The sequence below is a fragment of the Atheta coriaria genome, unplaced genomic scaffold (assembly GCF_025399875.1).
Source record: "Atheta coriaria isolate IRGN ID8LTWV9N9 unplaced genomic scaffold, Caltech_Dcor_3.1 hic_scaffold_4_pilon, whole genome shotgun sequence".
NCBI lineage: Eukaryota > Metazoa > Arthropoda > Insecta > Coleoptera > Staphylinidae > Dalotia > Dalotia coriaria.
The window spans coordinates 2,559,737-2,578,803 of record NW_027045446.1 but is presented as its reverse complement, the minus strand read 5'-3'; the positions used below and the strand labels follow the sequence as shown (position 1 = coordinate 2,578,803).

At 37.3% G+C, this 19,067-nt stretch overlaps 6 protein-coding genes and 2 long non-coding RNA genes across 10 annotated transcripts in view; 3 read left to right on the top strand and 5 right to left on the bottom strand.

Annotated features, from left to right (window-relative positions):
• The window catches only part of Csgalnact (Chondroitin sulfate N-acetylgalactosaminyltransferase), a 49,835-nt gene that overhangs the window by 19,132 nt on the left and 11,636 nt on the right, over positions 1-19,067 (top strand). The window contains exons 2-4 of one of the 3 annotated variants that reach the window (XM_065300278.1): positions 3,100-3,381; positions 7,060-7,115; positions 8,054-8,217. In XM_065300278.1, the coding sequence (XP_065156350.1) occupies positions 7,075-7,115; positions 8,054-8,217 (205 nt within the window). In that variant the 5' untranslated portion in view covers positions 3,100-3,381; positions 7,060-7,074. Of the gene's footprint in view, positions 1-3,099; positions 3,382-5,839; positions 5,889-7,059; positions 7,116-8,053; positions 8,218-19,067 lie in introns of those variants that run through there. The other 2 variants (XM_065300279.1, XM_065300277.1) reach the window with 2 other exon arrangements.
• Positions 4,509-5,344, bottom strand: LOC135790386 (uncharacterized). Its single transcript, XM_065300589.1, has 2 exons — positions 5,207-5,344; positions 4,509-5,081 (listed from the first exon to the last, which is right to left on the bottom strand). The coding sequence occupies exons 1-2, from the start codon at positions 5,243-5,245 to the stop codon at positions 4,536-4,538; spliced, it is 585 nt and encodes a 194-aa protein (XP_065156661.1). The 5' UTR covers positions 5,246-5,344; the 3' UTR covers positions 4,509-4,535.
• Positions 8,208-9,622, bottom strand: LOC135790208 (uncharacterized). The gene is made up of 2 exons (XR_010547712.1): positions 8,858-9,622; positions 8,208-8,804 (listed from the first exon to the last, which is right to left on the bottom strand). It is a non-coding gene; the product is annotated as an uncharacterized lncRNA (long non-coding RNA).
• LOC135790206 (uncharacterized) lies at positions 9,747-10,522 on the bottom strand. The gene is made up of 2 exons (XM_065300284.1): positions 10,382-10,522; positions 9,747-10,313 (listed from the first exon to the last, which is right to left on the bottom strand). The coding sequence occupies exons 1-2, from the start codon at positions 10,415-10,417 to the stop codon at positions 9,810-9,812; spliced, it is 540 nt and encodes a 179-aa protein (XP_065156356.1). The 5' UTR covers positions 10,418-10,522; the 3' UTR covers positions 9,747-9,809.
• LOC135790207 (uncharacterized) lies at positions 10,608-11,343 on the top strand. Its single transcript, XM_065300285.1, has 2 exons — positions 10,608-10,746; positions 10,814-11,343. The coding sequence occupies exons 1-2, from the start codon at positions 10,708-10,710 to the stop codon at positions 11,303-11,305; spliced, it is 531 nt and encodes a 176-aa protein (XP_065156357.1). The 5' UTR covers positions 10,608-10,707; the 3' UTR covers positions 11,306-11,343.
• On the bottom strand, positions 12,001-12,744 carry LOC135790205 (uncharacterized). Its single transcript, XM_065300283.1, has 2 exons — positions 12,614-12,744; positions 12,001-12,552 (listed from the first exon to the last, which is right to left on the bottom strand). The coding sequence occupies exons 1-2, from the start codon at positions 12,698-12,700 to the stop codon at positions 12,049-12,051; spliced, it is 591 nt and encodes a 196-aa protein (XP_065156355.1). The 5' UTR covers positions 12,701-12,744; the 3' UTR covers positions 12,001-12,048.
• Positions 13,985-14,712, bottom strand: LOC135790470 (uncharacterized). Its single transcript, XM_065300683.1, has 2 exons — positions 14,599-14,712; positions 13,985-14,533 (listed from the first exon to the last, which is right to left on the bottom strand). The coding sequence occupies exons 1-2, from the start codon at positions 14,635-14,637 to the stop codon at positions 14,042-14,044; spliced, it is 531 nt and encodes a 176-aa protein (XP_065156755.1). The 5' UTR covers positions 14,638-14,712; the 3' UTR covers positions 13,985-14,041.
• Positions 15,536-16,546, top strand: LOC135790354 (uncharacterized). The gene is made up of 2 exons (XR_010547735.1): positions 15,536-15,631; positions 16,016-16,546. It is a non-coding gene; the product is annotated as an uncharacterized lncRNA (long non-coding RNA).

Below are 19,067 nucleotides of genomic sequence, written 5' to 3'. Positions count from 1 at the left end.
GTATCATTGGATATTTTCGGAGTGTGCGCCGCTTGAGCACGAAAGTGATTAAATCATGAAAGTCGCATGGAAGCGCAAAGCCCTCCGGGTGCATGGATGAATAAGTATAGGAAAGTGGCGGCTGTGGAGGCGGTAGTAGACAGGGTGGAAGTAACGAAAATTACAGATAGACGCCGAAGGCAACTACAAGTAGACTCGTACACTTGCTCGTGAACTTTGACACAAAGTACGCTTTCTAATTAATCCTCTGCTACACGTATGGAAATAAATTTTTCAAAACTTTTTGCATTTGATTTGAGAGCAATTAAAATGCATTACATAACATCTGTCGGTGCGGTGCAATTTGCGGAAATTATTGAAACTCAAACAGACAAATAGCGCGCGGTTTGCGCAGCATATTTGCACAGTCCATAAATTCGCAATATTTTATTGTTGTACAAATCACCCCTTCATGTGCAAATTCAAGCAATTTATTATATTGCATTGCGCAGCACACACAGGCCATTGCATGCAAAAAGTTTTAATTGATACGTTTTTATAGCCGGCGACTCCCGGAATCAATTTATTTACTTGAAACAACAAAAAAAAAGAGATATAGCTCAAATGTGCTTAAATTGTAGAAAAAAAAACATTGAAAAAGCGACGCTTTGTTCTAGAAATTTTAGTGATTGTGGATTTTTTTCCAGGCATCATTATTTCAGCATGTTGTCTATGTGCGCTTTTGTTGTTGATGGGTTTGCATTTAATGACTTTTTTTAACAACGCTGTGTTTTGCTATTTCATTTTTGTATGCATTGAAATATTCGTTGATTAAAATCGATTTTTTGTAGCAAATTTTTGTTTGTTTGCTGTTTGATTATTATTTATTCATGCTTCATGGTTTGAAGGTAGCCAAGACACGACTTTAGGGTTGTAAATGTACAATGCACAGCATTCAAGTATAATTTATGTGCGTGTGGTGTACATTTTAAAGTGACAAATGTGTTTCAAATTCAAACGAAAAAAAAAAGTATGAGTTAATATTAAATTTTAATAGTCCATAACTTTTAAACTACATGGAATAATTTATTGAAATATTGTACACTTTGTAATCAATTAATTTTCTATATGTGAACTAAATTTTGTTTGTTTTTATAAATTAGTTTGTTGTTTATATCAGTTGAAACAAAAAATGCACTGTTTTGATTTTATTTATTTTGATTGCTAATAACAGCAATATTTGTTATCTCTGATTGTAATTTTCAATATATATTTGTTAGTAAATCAAAATAATTTCTGTATAATTACAAATAATTCGTACTATTTTCTTATGTTTTAGGGAAAAAAATGTAAAATACTGTTTTTATGTTTTATTTTTTGATATTTTATTTATGATTATCTCGTATACTAAAAGCTCTAACAACCAGCAAATTAAAGAATATGAAAGTTTTGAGAATTCCTTATTAGACAAAATAATAACCTATATAATTTTTGTGGGGTAAAAGTTCAAAAATCGTGATTAAAAGCTACTTTGAGCACTTTTTCAGTTTTTTTTTCTAGTTTTTTCAATTTCAAATATCTCGTAAACTAAAAACTATAGAAAGCAACAATTTAAAGATTCTAAATCCTTGGAAAATTCTCTATAAGACTGAATATTAAAATTCAGAAAATAAAAATTAACAAAAACAAATACATGACAAAAAGAACACAGTGTCCACAACTTGTCCACAACCGCAACTAGTGTTAATATATTAAAAAAATAATATATATTTATACACTAACAATATAAATTAAATTCTGCATAATGCACACATAATATACATGAATACAACTAAAAAAATACCAGAAAACACCGTTTGCGCTCGAGTTGCACTCGCAACATTTTAATAAATACGATTTTTATGCGCATTTGTTAGATGTGTTGAATATTTATATGCGGAACACACGTCGTGCAACGTGTCACAATCGCGTGATGCATTCGTTTTGTTCGTGCTGCTACTAATGCAATAAAGATACAAAAATGCTAAACACAATAAATAAAAAAACAACCAACAAGACAAAACAAAAACAAAAATCTCGATGTTACACACAAAGAAAAACGTACAAGATGCGCTTGCATGACGTGACCTACCTCAATAAACATATTTCATTTATATTCCAGGAGAAAATTCGAAAACTCTCCTCTACCGGGTAAAAAAATAAATAAAAATAAAAATATAAACCTAAACTAAACTAGTTTTAGATTATTTAGGAGTCACAGCCGGAAATGTTTGCCTAGTTGATGCACTTGCATTGAAGTTTGGCAGTCATAAAGAATCCATAAACTTTATACGACTGAGCAAAGAATACTCCTACGCCTGTATCGTCCAGACTCGACGATGACAACACGAAATTCACTTTGGCATGCTGAGGAAACAACCCAGAAACTAAATTCAGCGCAATTCCATCTCGACCTATTCTATTCTTGTCCGAGCTACAGCGCAATATAAAATATATACGATATATACATACATATACACGGCTTTTTTAGATGCGGGGCACTTTTGGTGGAGGAGCCGGGGCGTTGTCTGTTTATTTTGACGTGCACTACGCTTGCACTTCTCAATTCTGACGCGCTGTACGCAAACATGCATTCATTTTATTATGCAGAGCTAACCAGGTATGCAATCGTAAATATTTACATGTTCCTGAATAACTAACCATGGTTATTATAGCGGTGGAGGAGCATTTTGTAAATTTTGAGTTTCTAGTCAAAATTAACCTAAAATAACAATGAAATTTAAGGTTATTTATTAAACCAAAAGAAAATTTTCTTGTTTTATTTTTATTTGCGTGTAAATTTTGCGAGTTAAGTGTTTTATGTCAAGACACTCCGCTAATCTCCGTTTTGATTGATTGATAGTCGTTTCATGTTCAAACATGGCGTGCACAATAATCGCCACACGCCAGGTAACAACTTTAGTTGTCGATGGAGATGTCGATAACGATTGATGGACGTGTTGTGCAAACACGAGATGCATTTGTTGTGTTTGCTTGTCAGTCAATACTGCTCAACACTATTTGTAAACAGATGGCGCTGTTGGTAGAAAATATTCCGGCATATTCTATTTTTGTTTGCAGACGGACATTTCAATCGCCGGATTGACAGCAAACTTGAATTTTTAAAGATCAAAGCAAATCCGTGCGGAAAACATACACGTACACAGATATATTAAAGTCGGGAGATCAAAGTGCGCGTGGATCAACTCCGGGGAACAAAAGACAAACGCCACACGAGCCGCAAAATCATCTCTTGTGGAGTAAAATTGAAAGAAAATGTAAAACGTCACCATGTGGGTTCAGACAGATTGAAAACACGGCTTCCTATTTCATATTCTTTATTCTTCACTACACTAAAACCTTGTGAGTATAAATAAATAAATTAAACACGAATTATTATTAACTATTGTTGAATGAGTATGAGAGAAAAGCAGCTATAAATTTACTGTTTGTTACGCAGATGTTTGACATTTATGATGAAATACGATGTGTAGCAGTGTTTTCTCGCACATTTTCGAAATTCAAAGGGACCACAAAGGCTTAAACGCTTCGTACAAGGGTACAACGCACCCACGGGTAATATATAACGAAGGTAGATTCCTGTTTGCATCGACTGATGCTGATTTATTGCTGCTAACGCAACATAACCACACAAAAGAGAATTAACCTAAAAATTATACATTCACTTTGAAATATTGGCCAAAATAAAATAAAATGATAAATATTGCGTTTATATTTATCTAAATATGAGATGTAAAGGACAAAAAGGACACGATACAATCCATGGATACGATTTCTGCCTGTGTTTGTGGGTGTGGGGTTTGGGTTGATGCCGTTTCGCTTCGTAACGAGCAATAATTGAATCAGCAGTTAAGCGAGTTAGAGGCGGTTATTCTCGACCTGCGCCGCTGCGTTTGTTTCGTAAGCGGGGGCGGCGCGTTACGTTTTGCCACGTAATTGTAATTGGAAAGAATTACTTCACGTGGCCGCGGGCGCGCTGCGTTCGTGAGTGAACCGAAACAATCAAAAGGTATAAAGACGTTTTTTCCTTTCAAAGATAACACAATAAACGAAATAATGAATGATTTAATAAAATAAGATAATGATAAGACAGAAAAAAAGCAAACAAAATGAATCTGCGCGCATTTTTTGTGTGAGAAAAGTTTTTTTTTATATAATTACGCCGGAAAAAGTGTGTTCTGCTTGAAGCTTGAAGTTTGCGAGATTCTGCGACGTGGCATTAAGGTTTTTTTGTATATCCTTAAATGAAACGTCGCACCCTCGTCACGCAGCCCGCCGCCAAAAACTCACAGCAAATTTCGTCCTTTCACACGATGATATGTTTTCCGCCAACTGTCCACGAAGACGTTTTGCTTCAATTCATAATGTACAACAACAACAAACAAAAAATGATTTTCTAAGATTTACGTAACTTAGGCAACTTGTCACACACTTTCTTCATGTCTGCCTAAAATATATACAACCAAATATACACAGATCAAAAACTTTACTTTTATTTATTCTGTGTTAATACAAGTATCTAAATTTTCAATTGCTTCGTTAAGATGTGTTACACCAGCAACAAAAGCCTCTAACAAACATGTTTCAGCTTCTTCTTCTTTGATTATCTCAATAACCTCGTTAACAAACGTGTTTACATCAGAAATTACATCACCAGCTGTGATAATCACAAAACCCAGCAACTTGCGCACTGCACCCACAGCTCCGGGTATATCTTCAGTCAAAATAAACTCCACAATCGAATTTATATGATCTTCTAGTTCAGGCACTGCGTTTTCTAAGGTTTTGTTTACTGCTTCGCCTAAATCAGCGAGATGTTCGTGGATATCATCAATACGGTGTTCAATACAAGCCAAGCCTTCAAATATATCCTCAGCGAGGTATTCAATAGCGTTTGATAAGAATCCTTCAAGGCATTCAACTACATGCGGGTCGAGTTCTTTTAAACTTGAAGATTTTGAGGTTAGGCGTGAGATGGGAGATAAAGAATCATGAATCTTTTGATTGATGAATTGCTTGTCAATTGATTGAGCTGACGATACCTATAATATAAAAATTAGAGGTTATGTTAATGCCTAGGTTGGTGAAACAATTATTTTAGGTTATGTTAATGGATATAACCTTAAATATTGTATTAAAATGTATAAAAATTTGTTATTTTACTTACAGCGAGGCACAGAGCAAATAAAATGATTGATTTGTTCATGATGAGGCACTTTAGACAACTACTTGCTTGTTAATTGTAGGTGTTTATTTATAAATCGATTGATAAGATGTTATCAGTTGCATAATACGTTTACCACGTATATTAATCGTGTTATATTGATGAAAACAGCCCAAAAACAAAGTAAAAGTTGTGGTAGAATATCGAAAGGGTGAATATTAGCGAACCGGAAGTGGAAGTGTAAGTAGAAGTGGAAGCGTAAACAAAGCCTTCCAAAATCACCAAAAACCACAGAATCTAATCGAAGCTCTCAGGTCTACAACCCGAACTAATTTCCACGCAGATAAACAAACCAATTTCGTGTGTTTTTCTTTGATTTGCGTCAAATATTTGCTCGGCAAACCAAAATGGCGGCGTTTTTAGCGTTTTTATCATTTAATTTGTTCGTTTTTTATAAAATACGGCGTGGTTGTGGTGAAATACGTTTGAGAGTTTGAAGATAAGATAAATTTCCAAGACGGAGGTAGCGTAGCCGCCACCGCAGCAGCACTCAAGCCGCCTCCGCAACATAAACACGCTGCCAACATGCCAACAAGTAATCTACGACTACGGCCAAATCTAGAAACTAGGAACGTCGACAAACAAGAAAAAAAAATAAAGAAGAAAAAGAAGGAATTCACCTCATGTAAGTGAGCCCGGAGGCTAAAGAACCGTAAGCGTGCGTAAGTAACCCTCGGAATCGCCGGCATGGACAAAGAAAAACCGAAAATAAGGGCGACCTTTAGGGAGGCCTGGGAGCAGCAGTGCTTGAGGTTCCGTTGCATTGATTTATGTCTCCCTTGGAGTCATAGTCGTAGTCCTCTGGACACTCAATGTGCGAAGCCGCGTTTGTGCCTCACAAAGAATTATCTGTTATTACAAACAACACCGACCTCTGCGCGGTGAGATAAAATACTCGAAAGTTTATATTTACGACGAACGCGTCGCGTGGACGTGTTGAACTCATTGATTTATTGTCACTTTATCACTTATCTTATTGGGTTAGTTTTTCGACATAATTTATTATCAATTTGGTTGAAATTGTTGATGTCGGAAGTTCTTGATGAATCAAGCCGCAGGGCGTCAATTTCCATTCAGCTGGTTCTCAATTTCGCGTGCGCCGTTTGGCAGTTAATACCGAAATGAGCAAAATACCCAAAATTCCATTCATACTTCCAGCCCTCCAGCCGCGAACAAACGAACGCCATGTGCGTATTCGCAGCGGCATGTAAAGTAGGCACGGCACATTCTAGCGAATAAATAAAGCGCCCATACCACATCGGGGGGCTGCTGGAGGGTTTACCAACTTCTCATATTGTTCACTATCAAATTCTAAACAGCAATTTCAGTGAAAACCAATTTCAATAGCATTATACACATATGAGTGGTAACGTAACGCCACCTATCGTCAGGAAAATGAAATAAATATTAAAAATAAGGTTATGCGATATTTTCATAAAATAAATGAACGTATATTAATTATAAGGCAATAATGGAGCATTTACGTGCCGCACGCTCATTGGTAATTAACACCAACGCGTGATTATCATCATTAAGACGCTGAAAAAAAATTTAATCACTAATGTAACTTAATGTTGAGTATCACGACATTAAATTACGATTTAGACATTGATAAGATAATATGACACATGGTATAACCATGCAACAGCAAGCAATTAATTACACACACACATAATAACGCCGTAAATCTTTGCGATTACAGGAAACTGTATTGTTGAAGTCGTAAATGTCACGTTGAATAATTAACACATTTAGTTTAATTTAATTCTAATGAGGTTCTTCTTTATTTGTTACAGGAATAAAGATCATCTATGACAGCGTCAGATCAACGTAACGGTGAATCGTCCTGTCGGTAAGATAGAGCTCTATAACGTAAATAAAATTCCTCGCGTCTTCGTGGTTGTGCACGATTCTCTCCGCTTGAATGGAGCGAGCGCACATAAAGCGAAATGCATTCTCGTCGTGCCATCATCATCATTGAGATCAACATCATCATCAGCGGAATACTTTTCAGATGCTTGCGCGCGCACTAATTAACTCGCACCGTAAATAATTCTATCTTCAAGTTGCAAGTTTCGTCTTTGAAACATTGCTTTTTGTTTCCGCCGGCTATTGTTGCGCTGCGTTACGAGTGTTTTTGCGAGCGATAAATTCGAGCGTGTTTACAGTTGTTTTTACAAAGTTTACCTATAACAAAAGGGTTTAAGCACACGAACAGCTGGTTATCAACAGGGAATGTTACCGGAAGAAGATTTCAGTGATTATTTTTGGAATAAAAGTAAACATTAAAATTTTAAGCAGATAAACAATAGCGTTACTGTAACTACAATCAAGTATGCATCCAGATTAATCTGGCCATTGGGGATTAATGACGAGACGAATGCACAATGTGCGATTAATTGATGCGTCGGATTATTATCGACTGATGGCGTCCGGCGTGCGTTGTGTTCGCGATTGGCTGATCACAGTGTTGCGATATGGTTTAGCTAACACATAAATTTCCATTAACCTCAACTAACATCAACATAATAGCTGATTCTCTTCGCCACCAGGCGGCACCACACGCTCACACAATACATAACCAAAAAAAAAATACAGTTTTCGTTCTTTTACTTTCAATTTTGCGCAGAATGCAATAGTTGTTCATGCTTCTTGTTCACACAACAATGACACTTATATTTCAATATTCAATTTGCTACTATATCTCAATATCTACGCTTGAATGCAAATCTAATATTGAAATATTGATGGAAACGTCAGCGAAATTTATGTAAATTGAATTCGTTCCAGGAAACGACGCACACACGCAATGGGCATGCGTTTGATAACTCGCCTCCTGCTGCTGGTGTGTCTGGTGAGCCTGCTAAGTCTGCTGTTTTTATCGCGTTGTGGGCTCACAACACTGGAAACACCAGACAATGAAGAACAACCAGAAACACAAGCGTTACTATCAGGTATATATTTACTACATGTATTTATTTATTGATTACAATTGATCACGTGGCATTCTCCACTCTTTTTGAAATTTTGGTTTCTTAATACACTCTAGCATCTCCTGGATTTTCTCTATGTAGTTAAGTATCAACTTGCCTACGGATTTTGTAACACAAGGTCCAGCATTCTCTTCTTCGATTATATCAACCAAATTGTCAATAAATGCACCGAATTCTTGGAAAAGTACTTCGTATATTTGCATCACAAGTGAGAGTGATTTACGGGTTGCCGATACAATTCCGCGTAAATCATTCGTCTCCATTGCAAGTTGCATCAGTTCCGTGAATTGTGTCTCAATCTTCGGGAAAACATCAACTAATGACTCACCCATTGTGTCAAAGAATGTGCTTAACTCATCGGCCATATCGATGTCTTTCACGCAATTGCTTACGCGCATTGCATCGACCATTATTATCAGAATAAGTTCGTTTATAAAAGAATCGATGCATGCGTTTACCTGCGCCTCGTCAGCGTCATATTGCAAAGCTAGTTGCTTTTTGAAGATGCTACTTTTAATATGCGTGTTAATATCAAATGCATAGGATGCCTGGAAAAGGATGCTCATTTATCTTGTTCAAATGTATAAAGTTTTATACTTACAGTAAAGCAGAAGCACAGAATAATTAGTAGTTTAGTCATGTTGCACAATGTAGGTAGCAATTTTGTATATCTACTCGTACTATAGTCAGAATTGAGTTTATAAATGATGCATTCAATATTAGTCATTATTGCGCATTTTTAGATATGCATACACTGATAAGATAATATTGATGTGATACCAGGTTCTAGGCTTTTCTTGGTAGAGATCAAACTTGCACAGGAACAAACGCGGGGTTTTCCATGGTTTTGAGACACAAAAAGTAGTATTTTAAACACGAATGGCCAAGGACGGTCAAGTACTTTAGTCACGGGCTTTAGTCACGGGGTGGAGTATGCGCTAGCGCATTTGCCTACGATGCAGCAGTATTTTAGTAGTAGTATTTTAAACACGAATGGCCAAGGACAGTAAAGTACTTTAGTCACGGGCTTTAGTTTGCGCCTACGCATTTACCTACGGTGCAACACAAGAACATATGAAATGCTATGTGCTGTTAGTCAAACAAGTCAAAGTTTGCGCTGACGCTGCTCAGGTCGGTGCGACGCGGCATTTATAACCTTACATTTTTCAGTAGTATGCGTGCGAATGTTGAAGATTTAAAATAAAAAGTTTAAGTACAAAAAAATTAACGAGGAAATAAAGTTAAAGAATTAAATGTTGTTAAACACGCACACTCGTGACTAAAACTCCCATTTAGCCACTTGATATTTAATATGTTAATATGCAACCACACTTACAAATAAAAACCATCCTCTTACAACTCACTACCAATTATTTACCGCGCAAGGAACACATTTTTATAAATATATAAATATTTTTGATAAGTACTCAAAAATAAGCCTCTTATCACCTTATCAGGATACAAACGTAATAAACAAATTCAAGTGGATTGTTTATAGAATGTTTTTTTATTTCTTCATTGCAATAAAAATACAATTTTATTTGACTGAAGGCTTAAGGCTTAACACAGTCAAGGAAGCTCTGTGCAAGTGCATGAACCTCATTACCAAAGTCAACGAAAGCCTGCTTGGTGCATTCATAAGCCTCAGGATAAACTGCAGCAATAGCCTTGACGCCATCTTCAATGATCTGCGCATTGTCACGCACATTCTGCGCTACAATCTGTGCGACATTGTGCAACGACTGCATACGGCATTCATCATCTTCACAAGCAGCGAAGACTTCATACTCGGCTTCAATGGCGGCCTTAGCACCCAAAAGCGACTGCCAGACATCTTCGTGGATCTGCATTACTTCAGGAATGCAGTCAGCGACGCATGCGCGAGCAGCTAAGCCGTTCTTCTTGAAAGATTCCAACAGACCATTCTTCAAGTCCTCAACGCATCCGGCAATGTTGGTGTCGTACAAGGAAAGACTCTCAGCAATGTTGGTCAATGGGTGAAGGGTGCGGATGATGGAACCATCGAGTTTTGCCGAATATGGCACAGCCAAAGCAGACTAAATGATTGGAAATTGACTAATTATTAAGTAAAATAAAATAGGATTTAATGACTTAAGTCACTTACGGCGACGCAAAGGGCTAAGATGATAAGTTTCGACATTTTGGAATAGTTTGCAATGTTTTCACAACACAACTGATAGAGAAACTTCACCTTGGAGAATTTATATGACGATCTAATCAGATAAGTGCGTAAATTTCAAAATTGTTTTTTTACAAATCACCTTAAAATCAAAGGAAAATATGTCAATCTCTAAAAATAGATAAAGTGCTCTTGATCAATGGACCCCGAATAATTTTTTATCTAGATCTCAAGCGGTATAAAAACGTGCAAGTGATTTAGCAAAGGTACAGTTGTCCCGATCCGATCGAAACAGCAGCTACCTTCTCAAAATGGCCAAACTTTTGCTCATCGTTGCCTTGTGCATTGCCGTAAGTCAAAAAACAATTTTTTAATTTTTTTTAAATCAGTAATTATTTATTTATAACAATATCTTAGTCCGCTTTGGCTTCGCCAAGCTTCAACATCCCCCGTCGCCTTGTTGCCAACCACCGCATCCACCAGCAATTGAAATCTGTTGATGGTGACCTCGCCACCTGCTTCCAAGCCCTGGAGGCTACCGTAGATGAAGCCATCATCCGCAATGCTGAACAACTCGTTGAATGCACCAAGGATTGCGCTGAGGAATTGGCCGCTCTTGAGGAAGATCTCGTTGCTGCCGTCCAAGGTGTAGAGGAGGCTGTGCAGAAACTCGTTGCTGATTTCCAGGCCTGCGGTTCGGACCTCAACTGCAAGGCTGCTGTCATCAAGGAAATCGTTGCCACCCTCCAGAAATACATCCAAGACGTCAACGCCATCGTCGAGGAACACTTGGCCGGTTTGGAGGGTAAATTCCCCGAAGCCGCTGAATGCGCTCGTGCCGTCTTCGTCCAGTTGTCTGGAGAAATCAAGGACGCCGGTGTTGCTTTCATCAACTGCGTTAAGGCTTAAGATGTTTAATCCTCAATAAATTTTTATTCATAAAAAAACTTTTTTCTTCTATTTTTTTCCTTTTTTTTTTGAAACACAAAAAGTGATACTTTAAGCATGAATGGCTAAGACCATGACTAATGTAATTTAGACACGGGTTTTAGTCATGGGGTGGAGCTTATAACCTTACATTTACCAATAGTCTGCGAGCAAATTTCAAAGATTTATAATACAAAAGTTGAAATACAAAGTACACAACGTAGAAATAGAATGGAAGTGAAAAAAATAGCAAAAACATCTCGTGGCTAAACGTTGTTAAACACTCAATTAATTAAGTGTCTGCTATGCTCTCAATCATTCTTGTGACAAAACTCCACTTAAGCCACTCAATACTTAGTTTTATTAAATAAATGTATTTCTACAATTGATGCAGATCTGAATATTGATGACAAAAATATTTCTAGAATGATTTTGGATAACCCCAATCAAACATTTCAATAGGAAATCACTTATATATTATTATATATGTTTTTGGAACAAACACTCAAAATTTCCAGACGTTTTCACCTTTAGACTGTCTAAAAATCAATTCACAGGTCAAATCCGGTCAAAAAACTAAAACGGAATATTTCCACGCTGATTAAACTCAAATCGCTTGAATATTTAATCACTTATTTCCTAAACATCATCTGATTAATAATTTTAATAAAAATTAATTCTCTTATAGATTAATAGTGTTTTTATTTGATAAAATATTTAAAATATTACACATTGTCGGTTTCATTGATGCAGGCCATAAAGTTACTACCAGCCTTTTTGATAGCATCAACCAATGCTAAGTTGATATCATTAAAGCATTCAACTCCTTCAGGTAATTTACCCGCCAAGCTAGTCAGATGTTTATCAACAATATCTCTCAATTCCTGGACGAATGCAGCAATAAAATCAACAATATCTTTCATGGCGGCTGTTTTACAGGCTTCGTCACTTCCACAAGCCTCATAATCACGAAGCTTAGCGTAAAATTCAAAAGAAGCCACCTCAGTGCTTTGAACAATTTCTTCCTCAAGAGTTAGCAGTTCCTGAGTGATGTCTCGGCTGCAATCCAGCATTTGATCGTAGTTGGTCAAAAGGGCATCAATAATATTGAGAACCATTGGTTGAAAGCATACTTCAAAGCCATGATCAACTGACTTAAGTTGGGAAGCTAGACGTGTCAATGCTACACTGCTGCGGGAAAATTTGAAATTTGGCACAGCCAATGTAGACTATAACAAAATAGTAATTAATATAAATAATTTTTATTTTTATAATAAAAAAATGACTTACGCTGAGGCACAAAGCAAAAATAAGCAAAAGTTTCGCCATTTTGTTTCTGGTACTTGATAGGAAATCGTCGGAGGCAACTAAATTCATCCAGGCTCTTCCACTTTTATATAACTCTTAATCTTGATGAAATAATACAAAATGATTACTTTACTTATCAGTCAAGTACGTTTTGGGTTTTTTGGCTTTTGAAAAGTAACGGGTTAAATCTGGCCGAAAAACCAGAATGAATGATTAAACTAAAATCCCTTGAATATTTAATTATATATTTCCTAAACAACATCAGATTAATAATTTTTTTCTACTGCCATTTATAAAGCGCCAGTTTCCACGGTTTTCAGACACAAAAAGTAGTACTTTATATACGGAGGGCCAAGCCGTACATTATATTCAATATGCACTTGCATTATGCACGGGATGGAGCAAGCGCCTGCGCATTTGCATACGGAGCAGCACAAGGCGGTAAAAAGTGACATGCGACGTTAATCAAACACGTCAAAGCAGGCAGTGCTGCTGCTCGTATTGGAAGAGTACGATATGAACCGAAGCGTCTCATGAGCCTATGCGCAGCATGGCATTCATAACCTTAGAGCCCCCGCACACTACAACGATTTTGTATCGGCCGATAAATAAGTTTGAAATAAGTAGCCCCCAACTGCGTTCAAACTAAACTATCGGCCAACCAGGCCAACTATCAGTCGACTGCGATATCAGTATGGAGCTCGTCGCGAGCGCGCACACCGACCGATTGTTTAGTCGGCCCACTCGACCAAGCGTTCAGTTCGCTCCGTGTTTTGGCGCTAGTTTTTGAAGCTACTTATGGTCATCCAATAAAATGCGAAGAAATTTTTTTGGGTATTCTAGTAGTTTTGAATGCATCGTGTAAAATTTTCCATTAAATAATCTATCACTGTGGATGGGATGCACCCAATACTCTCGGACTCTCTTCTGGATTTTTCTCCTCCATAGCATCAGAGCAATTATAATATTTCTGAACAATATTGTACTACTAATAACTTTCATTATGCGACCGCTCTCTTCAACAGTAGCTGACAAAGTAAAAATAGTCGGCCGACTGTTGTCTAGTGTGCGCACTCACCACAAACCCAACTGTTTAGTTGGCGTAGTGTGCGCGCTCACAGCCCGACCCGATCAAAATATCGGCCGATAAAAAGTTTGTAGTGTGCGGGGCTATTAAGTGTGCGAGCAAATTTCGATGATTTAAAATACAAAAGTTGAAATACAAAAACCGCAACGTGGAACTAGAGTAGAAGTGGAAAAAATAGTGTAAGCACCTCGCGGCTAAACGTTGCTAAAGAATGTTATGCCCTCGTTTAGTCACTTGTTACTTAATATACTATTAATCAAAATCAATTGTGTTATAAATTCATAGTGTTTTTATTTGATAGAATATTTAAAATATTACACATATTAAGCATTGATGCAGGCGACAAAGTCACTTTCGGCAGTTTTGAAAGCTTCAATCAACGCTAAGTTGACAACATGAAGGCACTCAGCAGTTTCAGGTAATTTACCCGCCAAGCTAGTCAGATGTCTATCAACAATATCATTCAACTCCTGGAGAAATCCCTCAATCAAATCAACCATGTCTTTAATGGCGGCTACTTTACATGCTTCGTCATCACCGCAATCCTCAAAGTCAAGAATCATCGCGTATAAGTCCAAAGCAGCAACCTCGCTGATTTGACCAATTTCTTCTTGAAGCATTAGGAGTTCTTGAACGCTGTCCCGGTTGCAATCCATCATTTGATCGTGGCTGCGCGAAAGAGTATCAAAAATATTACTAAGCAATGATTCAAAGCACGTTTCAAAGCCTGAATCAACTGACTTAAGTTGAGAGGCTACACGTGTCAACGCAAGATGGCCGCGGGAGAATTTGAGATTTGGTACAGCAAAAGTAGACTATAGAAAACAATTAAAGCAATTATTATAAGTAATTATTAGTTTTATTGCAAAAATTGACTTACACTTAAGCACAAAGCAAGAATAAGCAAAAGTTTCGCCATTTTGTTTCTGGTACTTGATAGTAAATCGTCGGAGACAACTAAATTTATCCAAGCTCTTCCAGTTTTATATAACTCTTAATCTTGATGAAATAATACAAAATGATTACTTATACTTATCAGTCAAGTGCGTTTGGGTTTTTTGGCTTTTGAAAAGTAACGGGGTAAATCTAGCCAAATAACCAGAGTGGATGATTAAACTAAAGTCCCTTGAATATTTAATCATATATTTCCTAAACAACATCAGATTAATCATTTTTTTCTACTTCCACTTATAAAGCGCCAGTTTTTCCACCGTTTTCAGACACAAAAAGTGGTACTTTATACACGGACGGCCAAGCCGTACATAATATTCATTATGAACTTGCATTATGTACGGGACGGAGGAAGCGCCTGCGCATAATTGGGCATAGTATAGTCCTGTAATTGTTTTGCCCTTTTCTAGGTAGTCAATGTAGATTACCCCTTTTGAATCCCAGAAAACAGTAGCCATCACCTTTCCGGCCGATGGGACAGTCTTCGCCTTTTTCGGATATACGTTCTCCGGGTGAAGTCCATTGTTTTGACTGTTATTTTGGTCTCGGGTGTATACCAGTGGATCCATGTTTTGTCAACAGTTACAAAACGACGCAGAAACTCCTCAGGGATTGCGCGAAAACAGCTATTAGTATATGACGATCTAATCAGATAACTTGTGTAAATTTCAAAATTACATTTTCACTTACAAAGACACGAACCTTAAAAGTCAATAGTGGTAAGCTCGGTGGTTTGAAAATTTGTCAATCTCAAAAAATAGATAAAGTGCTCTTGATCAATGGACCCCGAATAAGTTGGAAGGAAAATTTTTATCATAGATCTCAAGCGGTATATCAAGATCTCAAGCGGTATAAAACGTGCAAGTGATTTAGCAAAGGTACAGTTGTCCCGATCCGATCGAAACAGCAGCTAGCTTCTCAAATTGGCCAAACTTTTGCTCATCGTTGTCTTGTGCATTGCCGTAAGTGAAAAAAACAATTTTTTAATTTTTGACGTGATAACGTCTTTAAAATCGTTTTAGTTGGGTGACATGTTCAGAAATTTGTGTCACGAGGCCTCTCAAGGCCGATCGCAGGTATACCCCCTCTCGTTATAACGAGAGAGAGACGGACCGATCTCCGTCTCATCTCGAGCGCTGCCAGTCATTCCGTGAAATCCACACGAGCGGAGGCAGGCATAGCCAAACCGATCTTCCGTCTCTCTCACTCTAGCGGCATACAAACGAATGGAGATTTTCTCTCATCGTTGCCTTGTGCATTGCCGTAAGTCAAAAATCTCATCGTAAACCTTTTTACAAACAACCATTTTTTAAATCAATAATTATTTATTTATCTCAATATCTTAGTCCGCTTTGGCTTCGCCAAACTTCAACATCCCCCGTCGCCTTGTTTGCCAACCACCGCATCCACCAGCAATTGAAATCTGTTGATGGTGACCTCGCCACCTGCTTCCAAGCCCTAGAGGCCGCCGTCGATGATGCCATCATCCGCAATGCTGAACAACTCATTGAATGCACCAAGGACTGCGCTGAGGAATTGGCCGCTCTTGAGGAAGATCTCGTTGCTGCCGTCCAAGGTGTAGAGGAGGCTGTGCAGAAACTCGTTGCTGATTTCCAGGCCTGCAGTGAGGACCTCAACTGCAAGGCTGCTGTCATCAAGGAAATCATTGCCACCATCCAGAAATACGTTCAAGATGTCAACGCCATCGTTGAGGAACACTTGGCCGGTTTGGAGGGTAAATCCCCCGAAGCCGCTGAATGCGCTCGTGCTGTCTTCGTCCAGTTGTCTGGAGAAATCAAGGATGCCGGTGTTGCTTTCCTCAACTGCATTAAGGCTTAAGATGTTTAATCCTTAATAAATTTTTATTGATAAAAAAACTTTTTTTCTGTTATTTTTTTCCTTTTTTCACGGTTTTAAAACACAAAAACCCGAATGGCCAAGGCAGTGACTAAAGTACTTTAGTCACGGGTTTTAATCATAGGGTGGAGCTTGCGTCTGTGCATTTGCTCTTGTTGCAGCACAAGACCATATGAAATGCTATGCGTCGTCAGTCAAACAAATCAAAGCATTCGCTAATGGCGCTGATGCTGCTCATGTCGACGCGGTATGGCATTTATAACCTTACATTTTTCAGTAGGCAAATTCAGTGCGAGCAAATTTCGAAGATACAAACGTTCAAATACCAAAACATCAACGAGAAAATAGAGTGGAAGTAGAATAATAGCGTATGCATCACGTGACTAAACAATGTTAAACACTCGATTGATTAAACGCTCGCTCTCAATCAATCTCGTGGCAAAAACTCTATATTTCTACAATAGATGAAGATGTTATGATGATATTATTGACTAAAAAGTATTTCTAGAATGATTTTGGATAACCTCAATCAAACATTGCAATAGGAAATCACTTATAAATATGTTTTTGGAACACCCACTCAAAATTTCCAGACGTTTTCACCTATAGACTATCTAAAAATCAACTCACAGATCAAATCCGGTCAGAAAACTATAACGGAATATTTCCACGCTGATTAAACTAAAATCGCTTGAATATTTAATCACATATTTCCTAAACAACATCTGATTAATAATTTTAATCAAAATTAATGGTGTTATAGATGAATAGTGTTTTTATAGTGTTTTGCTAAGTTGATATCATTAAAGCATTCAACTTCTTCAGGTAATTTACCCACCAAAATAGTCAGATGTTTATCAACAATATCTTTCAATTCCTGGACGAATGCAGCAATAAAATCAACAATATCATTCATGGCGGCTGTTTTACAGGCTTCGTCACTTCCGCTAGCTTCATAATCACGAAGCTTAGCGTAAAATTCAAAAGAGGCCACCTCAGTGCTTTGAACAATTTCTTCCTCAAGAGCTAGTAGTTCCTGAGTGAAGTCTCGGCTGCAATCCAGCATTTGATCGTAGTTGGTCAAAAGGGCATCAATAATATTGAGAACCATTGGTTGAAAGCATACTTCAAAGCCATGATCAACTGACTTAAGTTGGGAAGCTAGACGTGTCAATGCAACACTGCTGCGGGAAAATTTAAAATTTGGCACAGCCAATGTAGACTATAAAAAAATAGTAATTAATATAAATAATTATTAGTTTTATTACAAAAAAATGACTTACGCTGAGGCACAAAGCAAAAAATAAGCTTCGCTATTTTGTTTTTGGTACTTGATAGTAAATCGTCAGAGACAACTAAAATCATCCAAGCTCTTTCACTTTTATATAACTCTTAATCTTGATGAAATAATACAAAATGATTACTTATACTTATCAGTCAAGTGCGTTTTGGGTTTTTTGACTTTTAAAAAGTAACGGGGTAAATCTGGCCAAAAAACCAGAATGGATGATTAAACTCAAAACCCTTCAATATTTAATTATATATTTCCTAAACAACATCAGATTAATAATTTTTTTCTACTGTCACTTATAAAGCGCCAGTTTCCACGGTTTTTAGACACAAAAAGTAGAACTTTTTATACGTACGGCCAAGCCGTACATAATATTCATTATGTACTTGCATTATGTACGGGATGGAGCAACCGCCTGCGCATTTGCCTACGAAGCACAATATGAACCGAAGGGTCACATAGGCCTATGCGCGACATGGCATTTATAACCTTACAGTTTGTATAAGTGTGCGAGCAAATTTCGATGATTTAAAATACAGAAGTTGAAATACAAAAACCGTAACGTGGAACAGGAGTGGAATTAGAAAAAATAGCGTAAGCACCTTGTGGCTAAACGTTGTTAAAGAATGTAATGCCCTCGTTTATCCACTTGTTACTTAATATACCTACTATTAATCAAAATCAATTGTGTTATAGATTCATAGTGTTTTTATTTAATAAAATATTTAAAATATTACACATATTATGCATTGATGCAGGCGACAAAGTCACTTTCGGCAGTTTTGAAAGCTTCAATCAATTTTAAGTTGACAACATGAAGGCACTCAGCAGTTTCAGGTAATTTACCCGCCAAATTAGTCAGATGTCTATCAACAATATCATACAATTCCTGGAGGAATCCCTCAATCAAATCAACCATGTCTTTAATGGCGGCTACTTTACAGGCTTCGTCATCACCGCAATCCTCAAAGTCAAGAATCATCGCGTATAAGTCCAATGCAGCGACCTCGCTGATTTGACCAATTTCTTCTTGAAGCATTAGGAGTTCTTGAACGCTGTCCCCAATGCAATATATCATTTGATCGTGGCTGAGCGAAAGAGTAACGATAAGATTATTAAGCAATGATTGAAAGCACGTTTCAAAGCCTGCATCAACTGACATAAGTTGGGAGGCTACACGGGTCAACGCAAGATGGCTGCGGGAGAATTTGAGATTTGGTACAGCCAAAGTAGACTATTGAAAACAATTA